This window comes from Tasmannia lanceolata, unplaced genomic scaffold, assembly GCF_043159265.1.
Source record: "Tasmannia lanceolata isolate RefF3 unplaced genomic scaffold, GAP_Taslan_0.1 ptg000037l, whole genome shotgun sequence".
Lineage (NCBI taxonomy): Eukaryota > Viridiplantae > Streptophyta > Magnoliopsida > Canellales > Winteraceae > Tasmannia > Tasmannia lanceolata.
This window is the reverse complement of record NW_027518714.1, coordinates 21,599,824-21,626,227: the sequence shown is the minus strand read 5'-3', so window position 1 is coordinate 21,626,227 and position 26,404 is coordinate 21,599,824. Positions and strand designations below refer to the sequence as shown.

Sequence of the window (26,404 nt, the reverse complement as noted above, 5' to 3'; positions counted from 1 at the left end):
CCTAAAAAAAAAAAAAGAAGGGTTTACTATAGTCTGTGTTAATACCAAAACAAAATCACCAAAACTAACAGGCTGTTTATATTATCAAAACAAAGGCGGTGTGATCTTTCCTTACTGTAATGATTCTCTTTTCAAAGAGACATGTACTGGGTTCCTCTACTGTTCAACAATTTAAACTTGCCCATATAGTATGTCCCACTAGATCTGAATGGACAGCCGCCCGCTAGATCTGTAAGGATGGCCAAGATCAATCCTCAATTAGATCTTTGGCTAGCATTGAATGATTTGGGTGCAACAACTGGTGGTACTAGGCACAAGTCCGCAGAAGAAAATTCCTAGAAATTTGGATTGAAAATACCACCTTTAATTTCCTTAGATTCGGATGTGGGCTATTTTAAACTGAGGTTCCCAAGTATAGTTATTTAAAGTGTCATGACAAATGCATGTAGATGCGATGTATGCATGCACAAAAGTGAAATTAATACTTCCATATATGTCCATAGTTTCTCAAGTCAAGACGTGCATAAAAATTAAAAAGGAATTACATGACCAAAAAAAAAATGTTTCAAAACCCAAGCTGAAAATTAACTCATGGAAATGCAAAACTTTACTATATCTTCGGAATCTTCCAGTTGGCATAATTTGGAATCACTAAAAAAACCGCAGGAAAACTTATCTTGTTTGGTGCCGTGTCCTATAGTTCTTTCTCATAACTTCTTAGTCGCTGCCCAACAGTTGCACTCAAATGGACTGAAAAACACTAGATCCAACCCACTACCGGCATCAGTTGGTCCGTCTCACGCTGTTGATTCATTGCCCAAAAGGAAACCACAGGCAGAGACAGATTTTCCAACCAATCCATCACACATTAACAGGGCAATTTGGATTAAACACCAGACCGAATCAAAATGATGGCAACACAAGAAGATATATGCTGTGGCATGGATCTCCAACGATTAAAAAAACTTAGTGGCTAACTATAGTTAATACGGCACCAACGATGTTGGCTAAATAGCAAGATACCGGCCAACAAATGGAGATTTATCAAAGTTGAATAACCCTATAAACTAATCATCCAACTCTTTCTTCCAACATGAAATCCTAATCAGATCCTAGATTTGCATGGTTGGCTTTGATACCACACTGTTAAACTTAGGTTCATGGTATTCAATCTATATTCCATGATTATAACAAATTAATAAAATGATCTACCATGCAAAGTACAAGGATACAAAAGAAAGAATTGTGAAGCTTACCTCGATCTCCCATGGTCGTGGATCGAACGGGATGATCTTCTACTGCCTCTCTACTTTTACTAATCTCTTCTGGGGGAGATCTCCTTATGACAGGTTAGACGGCAACAGAGACCAACCCTTTTATTTATAGATCTAGAGTCACGCCCACAATAAAACTCTAGTTGGCTTAACCTTTTTAACCAACTGATACAATTGACTCCAGGGCTACACTAATCATCCATGTCTCAATAAAGATGAGATGCACAGATTACCCTTATACCCCTCACTGATCACAATGGAAATGGGTAACTCCAGTAATTTCACACTTAATCTCATTCTTTAATATAGACCGTAGATCTTATATCAATGATTGCCCACTTAAGATCTTACAGGATCAACCTATTTGAGTTGTGTCCCATCAAGTGGATTGTTTGGATCATCATATAGAGTGGCACGGACAATACTTTTTGAAAAAAATGTACTATACAGGCTTTACACCATATAAAATCTCTAAATCTTATTTGAGAGAGAGAGAGAGAGATGTTGCCTTGGTTTAAGAGTGAGAGAGATGTTCAAACGATTTAATGTAGCTTTTGAGAGAGAGATTTTTAAACGATTTAATGTAGCCTTTGAGAGATTTTAGGGATTTCTACATTACTGATAACTAAAGGCAATATAATCAAGGGTAAATTGGGTAATTTAAAAGATTAGAAGCTTTTTTTAGCACAATAACGTGGTATTAGTACTTAAGAAAATTTGGTAGGATTCTTGTAGATTTGTTTTAATCCAATGGGGTTTCTAGTAGTTTTCCCTTTGAACTTTCTTCAAATTCATGCATCGGGTGGGCCCAGGCCTGGTCACTGAAACCCCTTTGTGAGGAGGCACCCCTTCTCACAAAGTTAAGGGGCTATTTTTCCGAGTTCCTTAGAGAGAGTTGTCTCTCACCCCTTGGAGAAGATTATTCTTTTTACCAAAATATGCTGATCAAGTCACGATCTTATAATAAGAACAAGAAATCTTTCTCGATCAATCCCTTTGCCCCTCATTCTCCGAGAATAAGAAAAATCCTCGTCTTTTGATGCGTAGGTCCCAGGGGCCACCATTCTACAGCTCATATTTTTCACATGCATGCATCACATGTGCCAAGAATGCTAGGTTTTTCTTTTCACATGTAAGGATATTTTTGTCATTTTATGAGGAAAAATATATACCATGGATGTAATGGTCACAAATTGATGGCACTACCTAATTTGCAAAATTCACTCAAGTGGATGACTCTATTTGCAAATTGTCAAACTAAACGACTACTTTTGCAAATAAAGCAAAGTAGAAGACTTCTTTTACATAAAACCCTGCTTTTATCTAAACTTTCCTATTCATACCCTATTAGCATTCTTGGCCATTCTATGCATGTGTGCAAAAATAATGAGCCAAGAATTACATAAACATTAAAAACTGGCACTGGGGATCTGTTATAGCCAAGGTGCCTTCTTCCGATTTTTCATTTCTCATTCATTGCGCCTAGAATAGCAGGTGGAGATTTCCGAGAAATCGGTGGTTAATATCCATGGTTTTAAATTTCAGTTTTGGATTGGGTTTCAGTCCTCACCCACACCAAAATTTCGGCCGAAATCAATTAAAATAGTATTTTATTTCATACAAAATTTTGGAAAAATATTATTTAATTAATAAAATCAAGATACTTGAGCGGAATTTCTTTGAATTTCGGACGAAATTTTGAGATTTCAGCCAAAAAAATGTACCTATACCCCGGTTTCGGTTTCAACCAAAATTCAAAATTCGGCCGAAATTTAAAACCATGCTAATATCTACTTAAAATTGTTAATATACAAAGATGAATAAAGATCAAAGTGGTGCCCCATCAGCATTTTTATTTAAATTGCAGAGAAATCCTAACAATTGTAAAATCACAGATACAATTGGTAGTGCAATAGGAGACTTGGAGGCTGATGTGGACATATATATATGATGCCACCTCAACATCGGTAATAACAGTTACAATTCACCCCAAGGCACTGAGAACCGAATGCAACAAGCCCATATATCTTGAAACATAATTGACCACAGCTAACATCATTGCAATGGGGTAAAGATTGGAGCTGTGTGCATGTCTTATCTTCTGAACTGACACCGACACCTGTCCACATAAAAAAATGAAGAGATTGATGACCATGCAGGGATATTTTCTTCATTTCTCAAGCATACGTACAGAGACATATAAGCACATCTTCGCCATCATATGATGAGAAAGGGAAACCAGGGAAAGAGGTAATGGCACAAGGGCTGGGAAATGGGTGAATATTGCTTCAATCGTTTTGCCGCCCATGAGGTGGTATTCTCATTCCAACTCGATTGGAATGAAATTTTTATTAGTATTTTCCTTTGGCAACTGATATTGACAATAGAAAGTTTGGATAATTGGACGAAACCACCTTATCTTTAATTCCAAAATGGCTCTAGGTAGCAAATTAAAAAAAGAAGCAACAACATGAGTTCTGCGGTTCTACCAATTATTAAAACTTGATTTATTTTTAATTTTTTTTGAGAAAAGGGTTCATGCACTCGAGCACAGATAGCTTATCAATGCTCGAGTGCTGGAAACATGGGTGGAGCCACATTGTTGGGCACAAATGAATGCTTTGGATCCCCCACTCCTGATTTTTGCACTCGAGAGCAGATAAGCTCGAGCGCAGGAACCCTTTTCTCTTCTTTTTTTTTCAATTTTGAATGTAACATAATCAAAATAGGAATCAGAATAGGATGCCAATTCCGATTCCTGATTTCGAGAATCAATGCCAGTAAGGTTATCATTTTGCAACATTCAACAGTGAAGAAATCTCTCTGTCGGCATTACGTACATACAAAATCATTTTCCCAAAAAAGTTTGAAACTATATCCATGAAAATTCCCTACTCCTTAAGTAATTTTCCAAAATAAAAAAACAAATAGGAAAGATATATTTTACCGAAGCAAATGGGGAGCAGCAGAAGGCCCAAAAGCAAGAGAGGTGCAAAGGACTTCATATTTGTTTGAGGAGGTGATAACACATGTATTCGTTTTTATAGGCTTGCGGAAATCTATTTTTGGTGATAACACATGTATTCCTAAATATCCATGTCAATAGAAATGGAAACTTAGCTGCACAACATATTTGCAAAATCTAAATTCATTATATCATTGCCTTATATTTGTTCTATTTCCCTGGAAAGACAAATAAGGCTACTAAACGTGTTTCATTCGTGGAATAAGGCACGAAACCCAATTAAGGCAAAAAAGCCCAATAGAATTGCTATTTGTTTCAATCCTTGCAAGTCTACTTACTTGCAAGTCTACCATCTTTGTTTTATCTCCATTGATTATTTTTTTTTGTAAAAATCTATTTTTTGGAATATTTTTACTAGAATCTTTCCTAGATTTATTTTTGGAGTTTATGCAGAAGAAGTCTCCCACTTCGCCTTTTCTGCAAAAGCGGTCTTCTGGTTTGTTAGTTTACCAATACCCTCACCATATTTGAGTTATTTTTGTCAATTCAATCTTGTCATATTCTGGATTTGCGAAATCTAATCTAACTATCTAATCTAATCTATTCTAATCTAATTTAATCTAACTACTATATTCTAATCTAATCTAATCTAACTATACTTATGCTTACTTACTATATATCCATGTCAATAGAAATGGAAACTTAGCTGCACAGCATATTTGCAAAATCTAAATTCATTATATCATTGCCTTATATTTGTTCTATTTCCCTAGAAAGACAAATAAGGCTCCTAAATGTGTTTCATTCGTGGCAAGTCCAAATAAGGCACGAAACCCAAATAAGGCAAAAAAGCCCAATAGATTGCTATTTGTTTCAATCCTTGCAAGTCTAAATAACTTGCAAGTCTACCATCTTTGTTTTATTTCCATTGATTTTTTTTAAATCTTTTTTTTTTGGAATATTTTTACTAGAATCTTTCCAGGATTTATTTTTGGGGTTTATGCAGAAGAAGTCTCCCACTTCGCCTTTTCTGCAAAAGCGGTCTTCTGGTTTGTTAGTTTACCAATACACTCACTATGTTTGAGTTATTTTTGCCAATTCAATCTTGTCATATTCTGGATTTGCGAAATCTAATCTAACTATCTAATCTAATCTAATTTAATCTAACTACTATATTCTAATCTAACTATACTTATACTTACTATATATCGATGTCAATAGAAATGGAAACTTAGCTGCACAGCATATTTGCAAAATCTAAATTCATTATATCATTGTCTTATATTTGTTCTATTTCCCTGGAAGACAAATAAGGCTCCTAAACGTGTTTCATTCGTGGCCAAATAAGGCACGAAACCCAAATAAGGCAAAAAAGCCCAATAGATTGCTATTTGTTTCAATCCTTGCAAGTCTACCATCTTTGTTTTATTTCCATTGATTTTTTTTAAATCTTTTTTTTTTTTGGAATATTTTTACTAGAATCTTTCCAGGATTTATTTTTGGGGTTTATGCAGAAGAAGTCTCCCACTTCGCCTTTTCTGCAAAAGCGGTCTTCTGGTTTGTTAGTTTACCAATACACTCACTATGTTTGAGTTATTTTTGCCAATTCAATCTTGTCATATTCTGGATTTGCGAAATCTAATCTAACTATCTAATCTAATCTAATTTAATCTAACTACTATATTCTAATCTAACTATACTTATACTTACTATATATCGATGTCAATAGAAATGGAAACTTAGCTGCACAGCATATTTGCAAAATCTAAATTCATTATATCATTGTCTTATATTTGTTCTATTTCCCTGGAAGACAAACAAGGCTCTTAAACGTGTTTCATTTGTGGCAAGTCCAAATAAGGCACGAAACCCAAATAAGGCAAAAAAGCCCAATAGATTGCCATTTGTTTCAATCCTTGCAAGTCTACCAGCTTTGTTTTATTTCCATTGATTTTTTTCAAAATCTTGTTTTTTTGGAATAATTTTACTAGAATCTTTCCAGGATTTATTTTTGGGGTTTATACAGAAGAAGTCTCCCACTTCGCCTTTTCTGCAAAAGCGGTCTTCTGGTTTGTTAGTTTACCAATACACTCACCATGTTTGAGTTATTTTTGCCAATTCAATCTTGTCATATTCTGGATTTACGAAATCTAATCTAATCTAATTTAATCTAACTACTATATATTCTAATCTAATCTAATGTAATCTAACTATACTTATACTTACTATATATCGATGTCAATAGAAATGGAAACTTAGCTGCACAGCATATTTGCAAAATCTAAATTCATTATATCATTGCCTTATATTTGTTCTATTTCCCTGGAAGACAAATAAGGCTCCTAAACGTGTTTCATTCATGGCAAGTCCAAATAAGGCACGAAACCCAAATAAGGCAAAAAAGCCCAATAGATTGCTATTTGTTTCAATCCTTGCAAGTCTAAATAACTTGCAAGTCAACCATCTTTGTTTTATTTCCATTGATTTTTTTTTAAAATCTTTTTTTTTTGGAATATTTTTACTAGAATCTTTCCTGGATTTATTTTTGGGGTTTATGCAGAAGAAGTCTCCCACTTCGCATTTTCTGCAAAAGCGGTCTTCTGGTTTGTTAGTTTACCAATACACTCACCATGTTTGAGTTATTTTTGCCAATTCAATCTTGTTATATTCTGGATTCGCGAAATCTAATCTAACTATCTAATCTAATATATTCTAATCTAATCTAATTTAATCTAACTACTATATTCTAATATAATCTAATCTAACTATACTTATACTTACTTACTATATATCCATGTCAATAGAAATGGAAACTTAGCTGCACAGCATATTTGCAAAATCTAAATTCATTATATCATTGCCTTATATTTGTTCTATTTCCCTGGAAAGACAAATAAGGCTCCTAAACGTGTTTCATTCGTGGCAAGTCCAAATAAGGCACGAAACCCAAATAAGGCAAAAAAGCCCAATAGATTGCTATTTGTTTCAATCCTTGCAAGTCTAAATAACTTGCAAGTCTACCATCTTTGTTTTATTTCCATTGATTTTTATTTTATTTTTTAAATCTTTTTTTTTGAAATATTTTTACTAGAATCTTTCCAGGATTTATTTTTGGGGTTTATGCAGAAGAAGTCTCCCACTTCGCCTTTTTTACAAAAGCGGTCTTCTGGTTTGTTAGTTTACCAATACACTCACCATGTTTGAGTTATTTTTGCCAATTCAATCTTGTCATATTCTGGATTTGTGAAATCTAATCTAACTATCTAATCTAATCTAATTTAATCTAACTACTATATTCTAATCTAATCTAATCTATTCTAATCTTCTAACTATACTTATACTTACTTACTATATATAAAGGCAAAATGATGGGTTAAGTTGTTCCACCTTTGCCGTTATTTTCGCCTGTGTCTCACTGCCATAATTCCAATTGTATCCCACATGTAAGGGCATTTGTGTCATTTGCCGTTATTTCCGCTTGTGTGAGAAATTATTTGAGGGTAAAATCGTAATCTACATACGAAAAGTACCGACACAGGTACTTGTCTATGACAATTACGGCAAAAAACTACCAAGAAGAGGTAAAGACATATGACAATGACGAAAGAACTACTTTATATTACGCATGCAGGACACTTGCAAAATATTGATGGATTCCGAGCACCTTAAGAGGAACAACAATTATGGAAACCCCTATCAATTGGAGGGCTAGGATCAACCTATGGAAATGATTTTACGGGCACAACCGATTAATGTTGTGTTCCATCACATGGACGGTTTAGAGCAACCTATAACCCTCTATATATCAGAGGGTTCGGATCAACCTATGAAAATTAGTTTTGGGGCACAACCTATGTAGGAAGTGGCCCATCCAAAAGAAATTTCTTTTCTTTTTATCTGGGATTTACACGTCAGCATTACTCAGCGTATGTGCCATACCGTACATTTTAATAGAGTGAAGAGTGTGATCATCAAAATACGGTGAGGAGTGCCATTATAAAATATGGTAGTGAGGACATTAGCACTATATATAATTTCAAACCGTCGTTGTTACTTGGATGTTCCCACGCAGGTCGGGTTCAACCCGTACCCGACGGGTTCAACAAAAATAGGCTGTACCATGAAAATATTATTCTTCATAGGATGATCCTAACCTTCTGATCGGTAGGTGTTTCTATATAGTGTAGTTTATCTACATGTTAGAGGGTTAGAATCATCCTATGGGGATTGTTTTATAGGCACTGCCTTTACATTGGGGCGCAACAAGTGAATGATTTGGATCTTCAAACAAGGTGGGCCAAGTGCTGTTAAAGAAATATGCACAACTACCTGCGAGCACCATAAAGAGTGGAGCACATCCATCATATCGTACAGACAAGAGATATTATATGGCATCCAGGAGTAGGTGAACATACGTTTTTTTTTTTGGTAAATCACACTATAACCTACCTTGTTTGAAGATCCAAACCATTCATTTGTTTGGCTTCAATGTAAAAAAAACTGTGCCTAAAAAATCATCTCTATTCGATGATCCTAACCATTCGATATGTCGATGGACGAGGCCATAAATAAATCTATATGTATCGAAGAGTTAGGATAATCCTATGGACATAATTTTCATGACAACGCATATTTACATTGGGGCCCAACAAATTAACGGTTTGGATAATCCTATGGTGCGGGCCGTATCGTACTTGAATAAAGTGACGAGTGTGATCATCAAAATATAGTAGACTTAAAAAATTATTATTGGTGACTCGCTATTGGTTCTCAAAATCCAAAACAACCCGGCTTGAGTTGAGGTGGTCAACAATTGGTACCATATCAAATCGGGTCAGCCCGACCCAACCCAACCCGAATTGGGTCGGGTTGACACCCAAGTTGCACCCCTAACGATGACGAAAAAACAACTTTTCCTTATTCACTATGTGCGGGTTAAATTACAGAAATGTTGATATTACGAATGCAAGACACCTGTAAAAATATTGACGAATTCTAGGCACCTTAAGAGGAACAACAATCATGGAAACCTCTATAGATTAGAGGGCTAGGATCAGCCTATGGAAATGATTTTACGGACACAACTTATTGATGTTGTGTTCTATCACATGGATGGTTTAGATCAACCTATGATGTGGTCTGTACGATTTTAAATGGATAGCACGTGCATCACACGTGCATTTTTACTAGTTAACTCTAATGCGGTGATTATATTTTAAAGGGAATTGCTAGGGTCCATCACAAAAGGCACTTTGCGGCCGGTCTATCGCATGTCAGACCAGCCAACCTGTCTCCATTCAGGAGTTGGCCGGTCTGACATGCAATAGACCAGCCACGAAATGCCATTTGCGATGGACCCTAGCAATTCCCTATTTTCAATTGTCAAATTAGAAAACTGCTTTTGCAAATAAGGCGAGGTGGGAATCTTCTTTTGCAAAAACCCCTTATCAGGGGTAAAATAGGCACATTGAAATTTTTACTATAAATTAATGAAATTATTGCTGTTAGACTAAAAATTATGCTTACAATGGTCATTGAATGTGTGAATTTCCCGACTGTTTAGTTTATTATAATTTAATTTTAATGTTATGCAAATGACTTTAAAATAAAATCTATTCAATTTTTAGCCACCCACAAACATGGTTTTAAATTTCGACCTAAATCCGAAATTTCTGGTCGATTTCAGTCAAAACCGAAATCGAAATTACACATACCCAAAAATTGTGTATTAAATAAAATATTATTTTAAATTGTTTTGTTGGATTTTGGCCAAAATTTCGGTTTCGGTTTCGGTTTCGGACCGAAACGCATTCCAAAACCGAAATTTGAAACCATCCCCACAAATGCATCGAATTGCAAGTTAAGTATTTTATTCTATTTTGATAGATTGCTTGATCGAACATAAGGTCTTTAAAATCAGAAATGTGCTTAGAAAAGTGGGATTCAACGGCAAATGTTTGGCAAATTAGGAGGGTAGAGAGAGACAGAGGGGGGGGGGGGACGCAGTAAACCTTTGAAAGAAAAGTACATGTACATGCATTGGGTTAGGCTGGATTTTGTTCGAAGTCAAAGTATGGCTTCTTGTTATTTAAAATTTTCGTAGTGTTATCTACTTTGATTTTCTGTGTTCACATGTTTTATCATCTGTGACAGGATCCGTGAGCTTCGATCTATTAAATTTAGAAGTTAAAAATCAGTAGAAAGTAGACTTATTTGGTGGAGGACTCTGCATTATTATCCTGCTTCTTGTATTTCTTTTTGTTCTCAATTATGGCAGCCTCTCTTCATGAACACACTCCCACATATACATTTTTACATAACACTCATATATGTATGCATGCGTCTATTTTGATTGACATGTTGGATTGGATTTTGGTCTCAATGAAGTGCTCTCCAACTTCTGATTGGTTGGTAACGGGGCCTTGTCATTTGAGGATTTGATAGCAGTAAAATTCCGTATGTTTATCTTTGGTTGACTGTAAGAGTATTCTTAATGTTTTTTTTTATGGGTTGCATCCTTAATGCTGGATCGACTAATTTTAACCGTATCCTTAATGTTGGATCGACTAATTCTAACTGTGATAGTGCTGGAAAATTGTTTGAAACATACTTTTGCCTGCATATGAGGTGTGATTATAGGCAGAGTTTCAATTTATTATAGACGTTGTTGCAATCCCATCTACCTGTTAACCTGACATAGATTTCCAATGTGATATTTCTTTTTATACCCAGGTGAGGTTCTTGCAAAACAATTTGCGAATTTAGGAGCAAAGCTGATCATTTCTGCTCGTAATGAAGCTGAATTGGAGCGAGTCAAGAAAGAACTTGTTGGTATACAACTACTGTGAGAAATTTTTATTCGCTGAAACTTAAGAAACCTTGAGCTAATGTTTACACGAAAGTAATTTTTTTTCTAATTTTTTCTCTGATATTTTGCTGTTTGATCACAGGTAAGCATGCACCCGGGGAAGTAAAAGTTTTGCCTATGGATTTGGCTTCTGGTGAAGATTGTCTAAGCAAAGTTGTGCAACAAGCAGTGTCTTCTTTTCCTGGTGCAGGAATTGATTATATGGTCCACAATGCAGCCTATGAACGCCCTGTAAGTGATCATTTTTCGTTTCAACTTTTTCAAATTAGCTCATGGAAGGTTATTTCATATATTTTCACACTAGTATTGTTGGATCATTTTAACTTTAATGTGCTCTACGTTGACATATACACAGTATACTATATGTCTCCCTCCTTTTTTTAAACAGTTGTCATGTCGTACATACGTCAGACTCACATTTAGAAAATTATTAACACAGCTAGAAGAGGGGAAAAACTTAATTTATCTTGTTCTAACTTCTTTGGAAAATGATACCTGCAATCCCTTGTTTTGATAATGGCACTCCTTGTTTTATTAAACACTTTTTTGATTAGGTGTTGATAGATTTTGGGGAATGATGTCGGGTTTTAACAATTATCTAGAAAATTTGTCAATTGAAGAGAAGAGCACCATTACAAAAACAAGGGAAGCATATGTCATTTCTCATTTTTTGGTATTACGATTTTTCTTCTCAGTGCTTTTGGTGATTCTTTTGTCTGATTAAAGTTGTATCTTGAAATCATAAAGAGCATTCAAGTAATGTTAATGCTGAAGATAGAGTCCAACTATGCAGACAGTCACCTTAGGCTTAGGATCAATTCTAACGATCAACATCGGGTCCCACAAGGGGACATGTGTGTCTTATCAGGACCGTTGATCTGGTGTGGACCGTCCTAAGGCGGCCCACTGATCCTGGTCACATGCCAAAAAGACATCCCATTCTTGGGATTAAGACCTACAAACATCAACCTTTAACTTCTCTTGACGGAACTATAACGAGGCCTAATAGATCAAGGGGCTAGGATCATAAGATCAAGGTGGGTCCAACCTCAATGGGCCATACTTGTTTTGTTGGTAGGGTCAACATACATGATCATGTCCTTGTGGCACACATGAGCTCTAAAGTGATCATTTAAATGGTAAAAGAATGAATTAATAAGGAGAACCGAGAAGGTCCTCAAGGATACAAGCATAAAGAAAGAAATACAAGACAGACTGAGAATTCAGGGGGAAGGAAATCAAACCATTCCAACCCCACCCTAAACACACCATCCCTAGCTAGAGAGTCTGCCTCAGAATTAGCAAATCTCCTTACATGCTTAAATACAATAGAGGATCCAGTAGTTAAGTCAACAATTTCCTCAAAGAAAGAGGAAAATCTCCAAGGGGAGCCGCAGAACCCGAGAGCCACCACACCACATTTTTAGAATCACCCTCTACAATTGTTTTGTTATAGAGAGCCTTGTCAATTTTAATAATTCCTTGATACACCGCTTTAATCTTCGCCTCAGTTGCATCCCCAACTCCAATGGGGCCAGAAAAGGACCATAAAGCCGACCCAAAAGAGTCTCTACATAGACATCCAATACCTACCGGCCCCGGGTTGCCCAAACTCGACCCGTCAAAATTGAACTTGAGACAATCCACCGAAGGAGGCTCCCAATGTTCAATGATTCGAGATCTAGCTTCACTTTCATTACACACTATTTGCCACCCCTCCCATAAATCAAAGGCCGAGACAAATTGAAACAATGAAAGGCTCTTCACCCAAGCAATAGAAAGAGCAATTACTTTGATATATAGCCAATATGGAGATTTGGTCACCCCATTAAAGACTCTAGAATTTATCTCATTCCAAATAACCTACCACGAGGCAAGAAGACAAATATTCCATAACACCTTCCCTTTTTTCTTCCAAGGGACAAACTCCCAATATGCCATCAATTCAGGGATCGACCGAGGAAAAATCCAACAAATGCCAAACTGTCCTAGAATGCGGCTCCACACCTCCCTAGTGACCTTACAATGGATAAATAGATGGTTAATAGATTCACCATCTTCCAAACATAAGGGGCAATGATCCACGAGAGACATGCCTCGTTTCCAAAGAAAATCAATCGTTTGAATCCGGCCATGAATCACCGCCCACCCAAAGAAACTAACTCTAGGAGGACAATGAAATTTCCATACCTTGGCTGAGATAGAGGGTACACCGCAGGGCATAAGATGATGATAGAAGGATTTAACAGAGAAAAAGCCCGACGAATTTCAAATACATACTCTCTTATCAAATCCGAATATTTTGATGTAGCATCCCCCAATCAACTTTAATAGCTGGGAAACTGAATCCAGTTCCCAATCGAAAAAATTCCTTCTAAAACTCGGCATCCAATTCACACTGCTACCCTCCCGAACAAAGCATTCACAAACTAATGCCGCTTTCTGGGAAGCGATCACATATAAGTCAGGGAACAAAACCATAAGAGGTTCACTCGAGCACCACGCATCAACCCAGAATCTAATATGGTCACCAGAGTAGACTTTATATCTAATACCACCATAAAAAAGGTGCCTCAGCTTGAAAATATTCCGCCACACAGTCAATGACTTTTTATAATATAAATCCTCTGAGCCCCATTTACCACCCGACAAACCGTATTTACTCCCTATAACTTTCACCCATAATGAAGACTCCTCCACCCCAAACCTCCATGACCATTTTCCCAAAAGAGCATGATGAAGTCTCTAACTCTTCTAATGCCCAGACCCCACTTATCGAAAGGAAGGCAAACAGATTCGCATTTAATCAATGGAATTCCTTTCTTATCCTTAGATCCCCCCATAGAAATCTTCTCCGAATTTGCTCAATCCTCAACACCATACTCTCAGGACACTTGAAAAGAGATAGGAAGTAGATAGGGATGTTTCCTAACACCGCTTTAACAAGAGTTAGCCGACATCCTTTAGATACTAAATTCTTTTTCCAGGTTTCTAATCTTCTCTCAATTCTGTCAACAATAGGCTCCCATAATGCTTTATTGGGTCTCCCAACTCCAAGGGGGAGGCCAAGATAAGAAGACGACAGGGCCTCCACCTTACAACCCAAGATTTGAGCAAAACCACATAGATCATTCTGTGAAGAATTCAAAGCGTACAACCTCGATTTCTGGAAGTTGGTTCTCTGACCAGAAATCATTTCATAACATCTGAGAGTGGCTTTTAAGTTCAAAATCTGATTTTCCTCAGGAGCACAAAAGAGAAGGGTATCATCAACAAATTGAAGTAATGACACTTCTACAGAGTCACAACCGATCTTGAAACCTTCGAAGAGCCCCAAAATATTGCCCTTTTTTATTAACCTTCTTAGAGACTCGACAATTATAACAAACAAAAAGGGAGAAAGGGGATACCTCTGCCTTAGACCTCTAGATGATTTAAAAAAGCCTCTAGGGGATCCATTAATAAGAATAGAGAACCAAGCAGAGGAAACACACTCTCTGATCCATCCTCGCCACCGGCTACCAAAACCCATCCTCCTAACCAGGTAGTCCAACCAATCCCACTCAACTCTATCATAAGCTTTCTCCATATCCAATTTGCATAAGACACCACCTTTCCCAGACTTCTGATAGTAGTCAATTGCTTCATTCGCTATGAGAGAACAATCCAATATTTGCCTCTTGCTAACAAAGGCGCTTTGACTATCCGAAATAATTGATGGAAGGACACTTTTCAGTCTTTGCCAAAACTTTTGCCAACAATTTATACAAGCATCTCACCAAGCTAATGGGGCGGTATTCCGACACCTTTGAGCCTCCCTCCACCTTAGGGATAAGGGTAATAAATGTAGCATCTGTTCCCCTATCCAGAGACAATCTATCATAGAATTCATTAAAAAACTGTAGAATGTCGAACTTCACATACAACCAACACGATTGGAAGAACGCTAAACAAAACCCATCTGGTCCAGGAGCCCTATCCTTACCCGTAGAAAATAAAGCTCTTTCTATCTCTTCTTCCCCAAAAGGTTTTTCCAGGCTCAAGCACTCTTCTAATGATAGGTTACTAAACTCAACTCCCTCAGGGATGGAACAAACCATGTTCTCTGATGAGTATAGAGAAGAATAGAAATCCAAGATAGCTTTAGAAATCTCCTCTTTGCTATTCACCATATTTCCATTCACATTTAGCGCCTCTATTATGTTTCTCCTCCTTCTAGCATTAGCCATAGCGTGAAAATATGTTGTACTTTTATCTCCTTCCAACAACAACTTCACTCTAGATTTTTGATGCCATGATATCTCCTCTTGAAGAATCACGTTTTATGCTCTTCCTTTAATCTTCCCAATTCTTCTCACTCCACTTCATCACCAAGGCCAATTTCCTCTAAGGCAGACAACTCCATCATGCGATTCTCAATCCAAAGTTTCCTACCACCATATTGCCGATTCCGCTCTCCAACCCACTCTTTCAATTTTTTCTTCACAAACCTCAATTTGAAGCCAATCAAAACATCAACAGGACCTTCTACAGAAACAGATAATCACCGGTCACCCATTTTTTCCACCATATTAGGAATGCAAAGCTACTATAACTCAAATCTAAAAAGAGGAGGCCCCAGGAGGCCCCCACGACTCCAATCTAGGATCAAGGATAAGTGGGCTATGATCAGAGACAGAATGGGGCAAGGCTTTCTGAAAAACCTCAGGAGTTAAATCAAGCCATCCATGACAAATAAGGAAGCGATCAATACGACTTCTAGTCTGACCACGAGACCATGTGAAGGAAGCCCCCGAAAGAGGAAGATCCACTAGCTCATACTTTGCAATGAAGTCAGCAAAGGACCTCATATTATGGGTCGATCTGATGCATCCCAATCTGTCACCCACAGTTCTGATTTCGTTAAAGTCTCCCCCAAGACACCAAGGATATGCACGTAGATCCCTGACAGCACTCAATTCCTCCCACAAAAACCCCTTCTCTGTCCTAAGGATAGGACCATACACTCCAGAAAACAAACACATCGAATCATCATCCACCCTTCGAAGAGACACAGAAATGGAGAATCTACCTTTCCATTCCTCTTGTTTAAGCCAAAAATTTTCATCCCATGCGACCAAAATACCCCTAGAAGCATCCGATGATTTTAAAAATGAAAAATTCCACTCTGAGCGAGCCCACAGGCTTCTAATAAGACTTCAATTAATTTCTTCCAACTTAGTCTCTTGGATGCAAAACAGGTTGGGCTTTATTTCCTTCACTAACTTTTTAACTTCAATTCTCTTTTCCTGAGAACCCAAGCCATTAACATTCCAAGACACAATCTTCGTGGGATAACCTTTCTAGAGTCCTTCCTCCCTTCCTTACACTGGATTGCCGCCCACTAGGCTTTGAAATAGCCACAGTCTCATCTACCTCACGCCCATCATGCAAAATGTCAGATTTTAATCTTTCTAGTTCCCGACATTTCTTTCTCCCTTTTCCTCAGATCGAATCTGAATATTAGATTGGCTATCATAGTCTCTCAATTCTGCAGCTTCTAGTGCTGATCTTAACACTTCACCTATCCCTGCATATCCCGGCCCCAGACTCTTGCCAACTGCAACAGAATGATTCACAAAAAACTCAACAGCCTCTTCTCTAGAACATTCCCACGCCTTATTAGAGGATAACACTTATTCAACATTAGAGAGTATGGACAGGAATTCTCAGAACCCAGATAATCAATTAAAGGTGAAGAAGAAGTGCTCAGCTGAGTACCCTGCACATCAACCAAAGGTGGAAGGAAAAACATGACCAACTAAAGATATATCAGGGAACGTACCTACTGATGATAAACCATCAGTCACATCATGCTCAGATCAGATATCATTTATATTCACAGGAGGAGCTTGGGAGCAAGGAAAAGTAGGATCACAAAAGGGATCTATCGGATCCTTCCCATCAACAGAGCACACCCCCATACAAGGTATTATATCCTGGATTTGCCAATCTTCCACTGAAGGACACCCAACCCCATACTGCAAAGATACCTGCTTATCGGGAAGCCAAGGCGTATTCAAGCTATCTCTATACACAGGCAGGATCAGATAATAGACGGAGCCCACCACCATCGAATCCGTATTAAAAAGAGACACTTTCAGCCCAATATCTCTCTGCGGATTCAGAGGCTCAATCACAGGATTTGCTTCAACTTCAATCGATTCAAAGTCTAGATTGATAACAATATTTCTCCAACCAGGACTGATAGATCCAAAACTACCAGACCCATCTTCACCCAGGGATGGGGATGTACCATCCACCTCCAGATTATCTAGGAATTCTGTAGAGCCGAAATGGCCATCTCTCCAGACCTCCTCGCCGCGAGATGCAACTAACGTCTCTTCGAGATGCCATCGGTCCCACCTGTTACTAAATACCTGGTCTGGGCTATTTCCCATCCCCCCATTAGATTTACCCAAATTCATATTACGATATGGGCTCAAGTAGAAAGACCCAGGCCCATGAGCAAAGTCCCTGGCCTTTGGTCCACTCGAAGAGATCCTTTTAGCCCGCCTCGGAGAAGTCGCTATTAAAATACTCTCAAAAGAGTCGATAATCGTTAGAGGACCCACCCTATTAGAGGAACAATAATCAATACCACAAACACTCCTCCACGGTCCACCTGTAGCCAGCTGGCGACCCACTCGATTGAAAATTGAAAAGCCCGCCGGTGCAATTTAGCCTTCCATGCGCTGCAGGAGGAGTACGATAGCATCTTCTGCTATCCTGCACCATATCATCTTTCCCAATTGCACCAAACTCTGCCGCCCCATCATCTTCTTCTCCCGAGCTCACATCCTTATCTCCTGGCAAAACTCCCAAATCCCCTTCGACATCATCACCCATATAAGAGTCACCCGACGAATAAGAAGAGGAACACGATTCCCTGGATCTAAACCCTCCAGAATTAGACTTCTCAAGTTTAATCCATCTGATAGATCCATCCAGGTTCAACTGCAGAGAGATTTCTCTACCAATATCTCCCGCCGTTGAAATCAGCACCAAAGCCGACACATATCCAGCTCCAGCCGAACACGAGGCATCAAGATCCAAAACTTTCCCTACTCGCTCACCAATTCTTCTGAAGTTATCTTCATACCATGCTTTGGGAGGAACCCCAGAGATTCTCCACCAGCACATTGAACCTTCCTTCGGAAACTTTTCATCCCATGGAAGAAGCGTGAGAAAAGGGGAGTTAGTCGCAGCCATCCACTTAGCTTTCACTTGAAGCTTATTAATCCGAAAGGTGGGAATATCATCACCTCAAGAGGATCAATCTTAAATACAGTCGATGATCTCAGCCCGGCTTTTCGACAAAGCCAACCTTCAAGCGCCTTTAAATCACCACTCCAGCCCTGTCTGTCTGATTCTCCCCCACAAGTAGAAATCAGCATTTCCAATTGATTTAAGGGGAATAGATTCGATATTAGACAAGATCCCATCAGAAGTCTTCAGAAAGAAGTCTTCAGCAAGACCTTCAGATACCTCCTCCTCCGGCCGGAAACCGCCGCCCACATCAACAGTAGCACTCCTGCTCATCCCAGGGTAGTTAAAATCCAAGCCAGACCAGATTTTGCCGCAGTGACGACATTCAGATCGTCTCCTGAAGTTCCTAAATTTACAATGGTACACTTCCAATCTCCCAAACCCTCTCTACTTTTTTGGCTCACCCGCTCGATTCTACAATCCTTCTTCGAGAGGGTACGGAACCATCGACCACCAGTATCTTCCACTCTCTCCATTGACAACGTAAATAGGTTGTGAAGCTATCATCTTAATAGCATTTTTTTTTTTTTTGAAACAGATCTTAGTAGCATTTTTTTTCTGAAGATGATGACAATCAGCTTCCAACTATATTTGCTTGCAGAAAACAACAGCTCTGGATGTAACTGAGGAAGCTCTTAAGGTATTAGATATCACTTTGTGTTCATTTTTTTCTGAGCTTTTCTAGGAAAATAATCTTCATAGGTATTTTACTTTGTGACTAGGCCACATTTGATATAAATGTCCTCGGGACAATATCTCTCACTCGGCTCCTTGCACCTTTCATGTTGAGGAGGGGGGCGGGGCATTTTATTGTGGTACGTTGGAACATAAATTCAGTTTTTATTCCATCACATTAGATAATTTTGTTCTTGAATTGGCTCCTGTTCATTGTGGTTTTCTTATTTTTTATTTATTTAAGTGTATCCTCTCTGCAGATGAGCAGTGCTGCAGGGAAGACACCTGCCCCAGGTCAGGCCGTGTACTCCGCTTCTAAGCATGCTGTAAATGGATACTTTCATTCCTTGCGTTCTGAGGTATATTTATTAATGAGGTCTGTGACTGCTCGAATTTTGCAATCAGTGTATCCGGCCTGCAATTTTTGAGTGAGTTTTAGGAAATTAGCGGTGCCTACCATTTGCTAATGTTTTATACGATATATACTATATAGGTAACATTTAGTCAACCCCAACTAGTTTGGGACAAAAGCTTAGTTGAGTTGAGTATATAGGTAACATTTCTTTCAGTACGAATAATTATATAGAACTATTGCTTGTCAGTTGTCATTTTATGTGTCAATGCTTTTAATTGCAAAATGTAGTGTCACAGTGACACAATTTTAAAAAATAATAATAATTCTTCCTTCTGGACAATCCTTTTCGTGTGATTACTGTCCATAAATGTTTCACTTTCTTTTTTGTTAGGTGTATTGTGCCTTTTAATGTAGCTTAGCTATGTTCTTATTATTGAACTGAGAAAAATCAAAAGAAATAGTTACAAGAAACTAAGATAGTGTTATTTGATTTTAATCTGTGATTCAACTTATAATTCCTCCATCTTCCAAACCTTTTTTTTGGTTACGTACAATTCTGTATAATTAAACACTCTCTTGGATGGACCCACTTTATTGTATATTGCAACTTAGTTTACGTGACATTTTGACCTGTGCCTGATATATCCTTTTGTAATTACAGCTGTGTAAGAAAGGGATTAAGGTGACAGTTGTTTGTCCTGGGCCTATAGAGACATCAAATGGTACTGGAGCTAGCTCATCAGAACAAAGTGCTTCTTCCGGGGTAAGATTTTAGTTTTTTATCCACTGTTGATATGCATTCATATTTGATGCAGTTTGAGTGGAAGGAATAATTGACATCCTGCCTATTGCAGCATATTGGTGAAGATTTTGGACATATTTGAAGAAATAGACTACTTCATACCTGCACGAATCTTCAAATTTCAAATGTACCCCATTTTTTTTTTCTGTTGATAGTTCAAACATAAAAGTTGAATGGTCTTATTACTGATAGGTAGCAGTTTTTTATTTTAAATGGTGTGGCTAATCAGTATTCTGGCTGGCTGCAAGAGACAAACTAAGATGACCTTGGCTAAAGAGGTGGTGTGGTTGTGAAGCATTTAAAGCAACTTCACCATTGTATCTGAAAGCCAAACTGAAAAGGGATTCAAATTATTGGACGCTGGTGCAAATCCTTAATGATTCAAAATTCAATTCATATTATTACAAAATTATGAGTATTGGAACCATGGTCAACACCAGCATGCTCATCTTGCCATATCAGGGCATAAGATAGAAGTCTCTGTTGAGTATGGAATTAACTTTGGAGCTTTTGTGCTTAGATTTGGTTAGCCCACCAACAATTAATCAGTCAAAATAACTAGGAGAAAAGAAAATCTGAACCACAGTAGTGCACAAGATTTACACAAATCACCGCAATTTGTGATGCGTCCACAAGGCAGCAATGATCTAACCTTTGCTGTTGTCAAAAAGGAAATATGGGATATTGATAGCAAAATCACTTTCAAACCGAGTCTTTGCTCTTTGCTGAATGCCACCACATAGAACTCCAAGAACTAGGTTTCTTCATGCCACAAGACCCCTAGAGAGTGATACTTTATGCAAAACCTTGTCTGGATGCCTTTTCTCGGATTCTTATATCAAGCACAACTGTCAAAGCATAATTACATATATGTATATATATTGTTTATTTAATTTGAGGACCTTTAATGATTTTGTAACCATCATATAAATCCTCTTTTGGATGCACAATAAGGTCAAAAATCTGTTTAGCATGTTGAATTCAATCAGATTAGAGGCAAATGCTGGGATCGCAATGTTGGGACTTACCGCTCTTTTGATTGGCACATGCTTAAGTGTGTCTAATAACAAATGTATGCTGAGTTGTCTTGAAATGATTAAAAGTTACAAGCAAAGTTTAGCAACATATGGCATTAAAAAAAAAAAAGTTTAGCAACATATAATACATATGGTGTTTTTTTTTGAATGGTTATAATACATATGCTATACTGCATTTTCTCTCCTATAGGTTTGTATTCGAAGTGATTTATTGCGTTTGAACTTACTTGAAGACTGATATGGGAAGTTATCTCAAGCCACTTGAATCATTAAGGGCATATGAAGAAAAAATAGTATATTGCTTATGGCTCCTTGACACTTTTGCATCTAAGAGCCCATCTTTATTTTTAACAGAAACGTGTGACATCAGAAAGGTGCGCAGACCTAACGATCATTGCAGCCACCCACGGATTAAAGGAAGTTTGGATATCAAATCAGGTTGTTCTCATGCTTTGTGTGCTTTCCTTATAACCACTATATAGAAAACATATCAATTCTAGGTGCTAAACTATATCAATACGTTTTCTATTTTACACCTGTGATATCATTTTCTAGAAGTAAGAGCAAGTGATGAAAATGGAAGAACAAGCAAAAATAGTTACTGTTCTTTCCTTTTTAGTTTTATGATGTTGAAATTTATAGTACAATTCTAGAATTTTTTGTACTTCTTAATTTATAGATTTAGTCTCAGAAGATGCCTTATGCTTGTGTTTCTCTTGCAGCCTGTACTTGCTGTGATGTACCTTGTGCAGTACATGCCAACCATTGGCTATTGGCTCATGGACAAGGTAATCTCATTTACCTGGGTAACTAACGCATAGACATGTGTCAATACTAGATGCGGACACATGTCAATACTAGATGCTTTTGTTTTGTTTTCTTTTTTTTTTTCTTAAAATTTTTTATAGGCAAGGATGACATTTGATAGGCACTCTAGCCTTACAAATCCAAGATTAACATTTTAAATGTTTACATGAAAATATTGAAAATAAATTTTCTGTAGGAATGAGTAAATAAAAGCATGAGATGTAAGAAACATATTTAGAAAAACAAAACGGCATGAAAAGTAGATAAATATTGTGTGAATTTATTTATTTTGAAAGATAGCACAATTTTTATAACTGATAAGAGGAAAACAGAAACCAGTGGGCATTACCGGGAAGCAAAAGAAAGCAGGAAAACAAAATAGGGAGGTCTATGGAGACATATGGTCTTTTATGACAAGAGATGGAATCGTGTCGCCCCTCCCTCTTTGCATAAATGGTCAGCTTCCACATTGACCGCGCTTTGCACGAGTGAAATCACCTGATGGCCTGCTGGGCAGTCTAACACTTCTTCAAATACATTCACAAGGCTCCACGGATAGCATTGTTTGATGGGAAAGTTGCCTTGTTCCCTTAATTTACCAGGTAACCTAGCTGTAGTGGGAAACAAAAGAGGAAAGTTTTTCTAGGTTTTCTAAAAACCTATTAAAGGGAGAGAAAATATGTTTCTCTTCGGCTGGAGGCTCTTTGTGTGGCGACTGCAAAGAGGAGACAAGGGAGGAGAGAGAGAGAGAGAAAGAGAGAGGGAGGGAGTTTTTTTCCTCGAGTTTATCTCTTGGGTTTTTGCTCGGGTTTCTCTTCTGTACAGTATTGGTTGAGAGGGCAAGCAAAGGGTTCTGGTTTGCGGGTTTGCAGGTTAATCCCATTGTAATCCTTGTACTTTGTTTTCTCACAGTGGAAGATCGTGTTCTTACTCTTGGATGCACACATTCTGGCTAAACCACGTAAAACCTCAGTATTCATCTCGGCTTTTATTTTTTACTTTTCTATTATTTGTGCACGATCGGATTGGATTTGCCCTAAGGATTTTCTGAACAAGTGGTATCAGAGCTAGGTTGGAGTGGTAGTCGTTGGGCCGCAATTGGAGCGATCGGGGCTATTGTGGTTGGATCGCAGTCAGACTGATAATTGGTGGCAGAAAGATTGTCTGAAAAATTCTTGTTCGAGGTGGATCTTCACAACGAGGGTGATATGAGATGACGGTAAAACCGGCCTTTACCTAATTTAACATCGGGAGGTTTAAGGGAAAGGTTAGTTTCACCCTATGACAGATGAGGGTGAAGGACATCCTTGTTCAACGTGGTCTGGTTAAGGCATTGAAGGGAAAGGATGGGAAGCCAAGGAAGATCGCGGATATCGAGTACTAGAAGGAGTGTCGACACGGGTGTCGTGTCGGACACGACACGACACGTGTGTCAGCAATAAATTCAAAGTGTCGGCTAAATCATAGAGCCAGACTTGCCTTTGTTGCCCAAGTAGGAGAAAGAAGCTCTATGGAAGAGGAAGCGATAACTTTGAGGCAGTGGGTCTGATGCAGAACTAATAGAGAAAGCAATTCAACATTCAACTATGCAAAAATCCATCAAAATCTATTTGATCTAGGGTATGTATGAACTTCCTAAATATAGCTTCAGATCTATTATTCAATATGTGTTGAAATCTTAGATCTAGATTAATCTTAACAATCCAAGGTCAAGCAATCAAATTCAACCGTTGGATCTCGAGATCAACTCAATCTATAAATCTGATGGTCAACATTAACTCAATCCATCCGTTAGATTTAAGATCAGAACTATCTAGATTGCTTTTGTTAATGATAATGGTAAAACCCTAGCATCCACGAGAACTTTAAAATTCGAAATCAATAGTTATAGACTTCTTGTTTTTTTTAAAAAAATTTCAAGCAAGGAGTAAATGCTAAATTAGAGTTATGGAGAACTACTTTGGAATCTAAAGGTTTTAGACTGAGTAGGACTAAGACAGAATATATGGAATGCAACTTTAGTAATGTAAGGAGGCGGGACGAGGACGTAGTAAATATGAGTGGACAGGAGGTATCTAAGAGGGATATATTTCGATATCTTGGTTCAATTCTACATAAGGAAGGAGAGATTGAAGAGGATGTTAACCATAGAATAAGAGTAGGTTGGTTGAAGTGGAAGCTTGCCTCAGGAGTTCTGTGCGACCGTAAAATCCCTACCAAGTTGAAGGGAAAGTTTTATAAGACAGCTGTGAGGCCAACCATGCTGTACGGCTCAGAATGTTGGGCCACCAAAAAGCAGCATGTGCATAAGATGAGTGTAGCGGAGATGTGAATGCTTAGATGGATGGTTAGATATAATTAAAAATGAAGACATTCGTAAAAAGGTGGAGGTGGCTCCAATCGAGGAGAAGATGAGAGAGCACCGTTTAAGATGGTTTGGACATATCCAACGTAGGCCTTTGGATGCTCCGGTGAGAAGAGGTGACTCGTGCCAAATTGAGGGAGTAAAAAGAGGTAGGGGTAGACCGAAAATAACATGGGTAGAAACAGTGAGGAGAGACTTGATAGCTAGGAACTTAACAAAGAACATAACCTTGGATAGGATAGAATGGAAGAAAATGATCCATGTAGAAGAACCCAACTAGAACCAGGATTAGAGCCGGGTAGATCCTTTTTACTTTCTTCATGAATTTTTTTCTAAAGGATTCATTTAGCCGACCCCAACTAGCTTAGAACAAAGGCTTTGTTGAGTTGAGTTTCAAGCAAGTAGAAAGTTGAAGGTGAAGATATTACCTTGGAATTTGGAAGATGGAGAAGATAAGTGAAGATATTACCTTGGAACTTGGAAGATGGAGAAGAGAAGATAGAATTTAGGGCCTATCACCACTGGAACTGAAGGTATCACACCCAAGCAATCGAGAAATCACTTCAAGATCAAACTAGAAGACTCTTCGTGATTGCATAAACAAAGGGTTCTTTTCATTTAACATGTAACGTGATAGAAAATACGGTCCTAAGGCAGCATTAAAAAAAATATGGTCCTAAGGCCTACACATGTAGGACTCTAAAGAAATCTAAAAGTTCCTGAACTTGAGTCAAGAAAACCCTCCACACCAAACCCTAACATCTAGAGGGTTCTCACACAAAAACTTATTTAAATAATAAACCCAACCCTCACCCCACAACTCAAAGCTCTATCCCTTCTAAAATCTTATAACACTTGATCGATGCCATTTGTATTCGAATCCAATCAAATGATTTAAGATCTTAAATCTAACAGGTGGATTGAGTTAATCTCAACCATCAGATTTATAGATTAGATCGATCTCAAGATCCAAAGACCGGATTTGATTGGTTTTACCTTGGTTTGTTAAGATAAACCTAGATATAAGATTTCAAGGAAAATCAAAGGTTAGATCTGAAGCTATTTTTAGAAAGTTCATACAAACTCTAGATCAACTAAATTTGTGTGGATTTTAGCTTAGTTGACTATTAAAGTGCTTCCCGCTATTAGATCATATTTGGTATCAAAGGTACAAGAATCGGGATCTTCCCTATTGGTTCTACAATCTACACTAGGGTCAGACTGCTCATACCATTCTTCATTTAATGTGATTCCCTCAGTATAATTAGATTGATTTGATTGAAAGAATGTTGAGAAAATCCGTCCGGCAGCAAATCCAATCTGATCGTGAACAAATAAACAAAAATTAAAAAATAAAAGTAAGCCAAAATGAACACTAAGATTTTATGTGGTTCAGCCAAGAAGTCTACATCCACGGGCGAGAACACGAAGTTCCAATATGAGAAAACAATATATAAGGATTGCAATGGGATTAACCTGCAAGCCCGTAAACCGCAACCTTTTCGTTGCCCTCTCAACCAAGACCGTACACAATGGAAACCCGAGAAAAACACTCTCTCTCCCTAGGTTACCCAGTTAAGATAACTTTTTTTTGTATCCCACCACAACTAGGTTACCCAGTTAATTTAGGAAAAAAGGCAACTTTCCCAACAATCTCCACCTTGGCTTGTTTCTCACAGTGTTTTAAAACTCGCCTACTCGACTCGGAACTTGGCCGAGTCGATGCGGATTTGAAGTAGCTGCATTTTGGAGTCGGACTCGCCGAGTCCTGGACGAGCTTTGGCCATTTCCAACAATTGCTGCAGTGAAATGTCAAATCCATGAGGTTGTCTCGAGTAAAGGAAAAGGGTATCCCAAGTAAAAGCGAGGGGCAAATAATTATTTAACTTCTCTTGGGCAGTGTGCAGTGAAATGTCAAATCCTTCTGCTTTTGTCGTTTCTCTGCTTT

At 37.9% G+C, this 26,404-nt stretch overlaps 1 protein-coding gene across 1 annotated transcript; it reads left to right on the top strand.

The window, feature by feature from the left end:
- The first annotated feature begins 237 nt into the window (after nt 1-237).
- Nucleotides 238-22,249, top strand: LOC143861315 (uncharacterized). The gene is made up of 10 exons (XM_077372252.1): nt 238-304; nt 10,972-11,070; nt 11,190-11,338; nt 19,017-19,055; nt 19,138-19,230; nt 19,351-19,449; nt 20,107-20,208; nt 21,639-21,722; nt 22,007-22,072; nt 22,193-22,249. Exons 1-10 carry the CDS (start codon nt 238-240, stop codon nt 22,247-22,249), a joined length of 855 nt encoding a protein of 284 aa, XP_077228367.1.
- The last annotated feature ends 4,155 nt before the right edge of the window (nt 22,250-26,404 follow it).

Bases quoted from the DNA above. Each gene is read 5' to 3' on its own strand.
- LOC143861315 (XM_077372252.1), top strand. From the start codon at position 238: ATGGCCAAGATCAATCCTCAATTAGATCTTTGGCTAGCATTGAATGAT. The intron at 19,231-19,350 runs GTACGTTGGAAC...TCCTCTCTGCAG, and splicing joins GGGCGGGGCATTTTATTGTG to ATGAGCAGTGCTGCAGGGAA. The intron at 20,209-21,638 runs GTAAGATTTTAG...TATTTTTAACAG, and splicing joins AACAAAGTGCTTCTTCCGGG to AAACGTGTGACATCAGAAAG.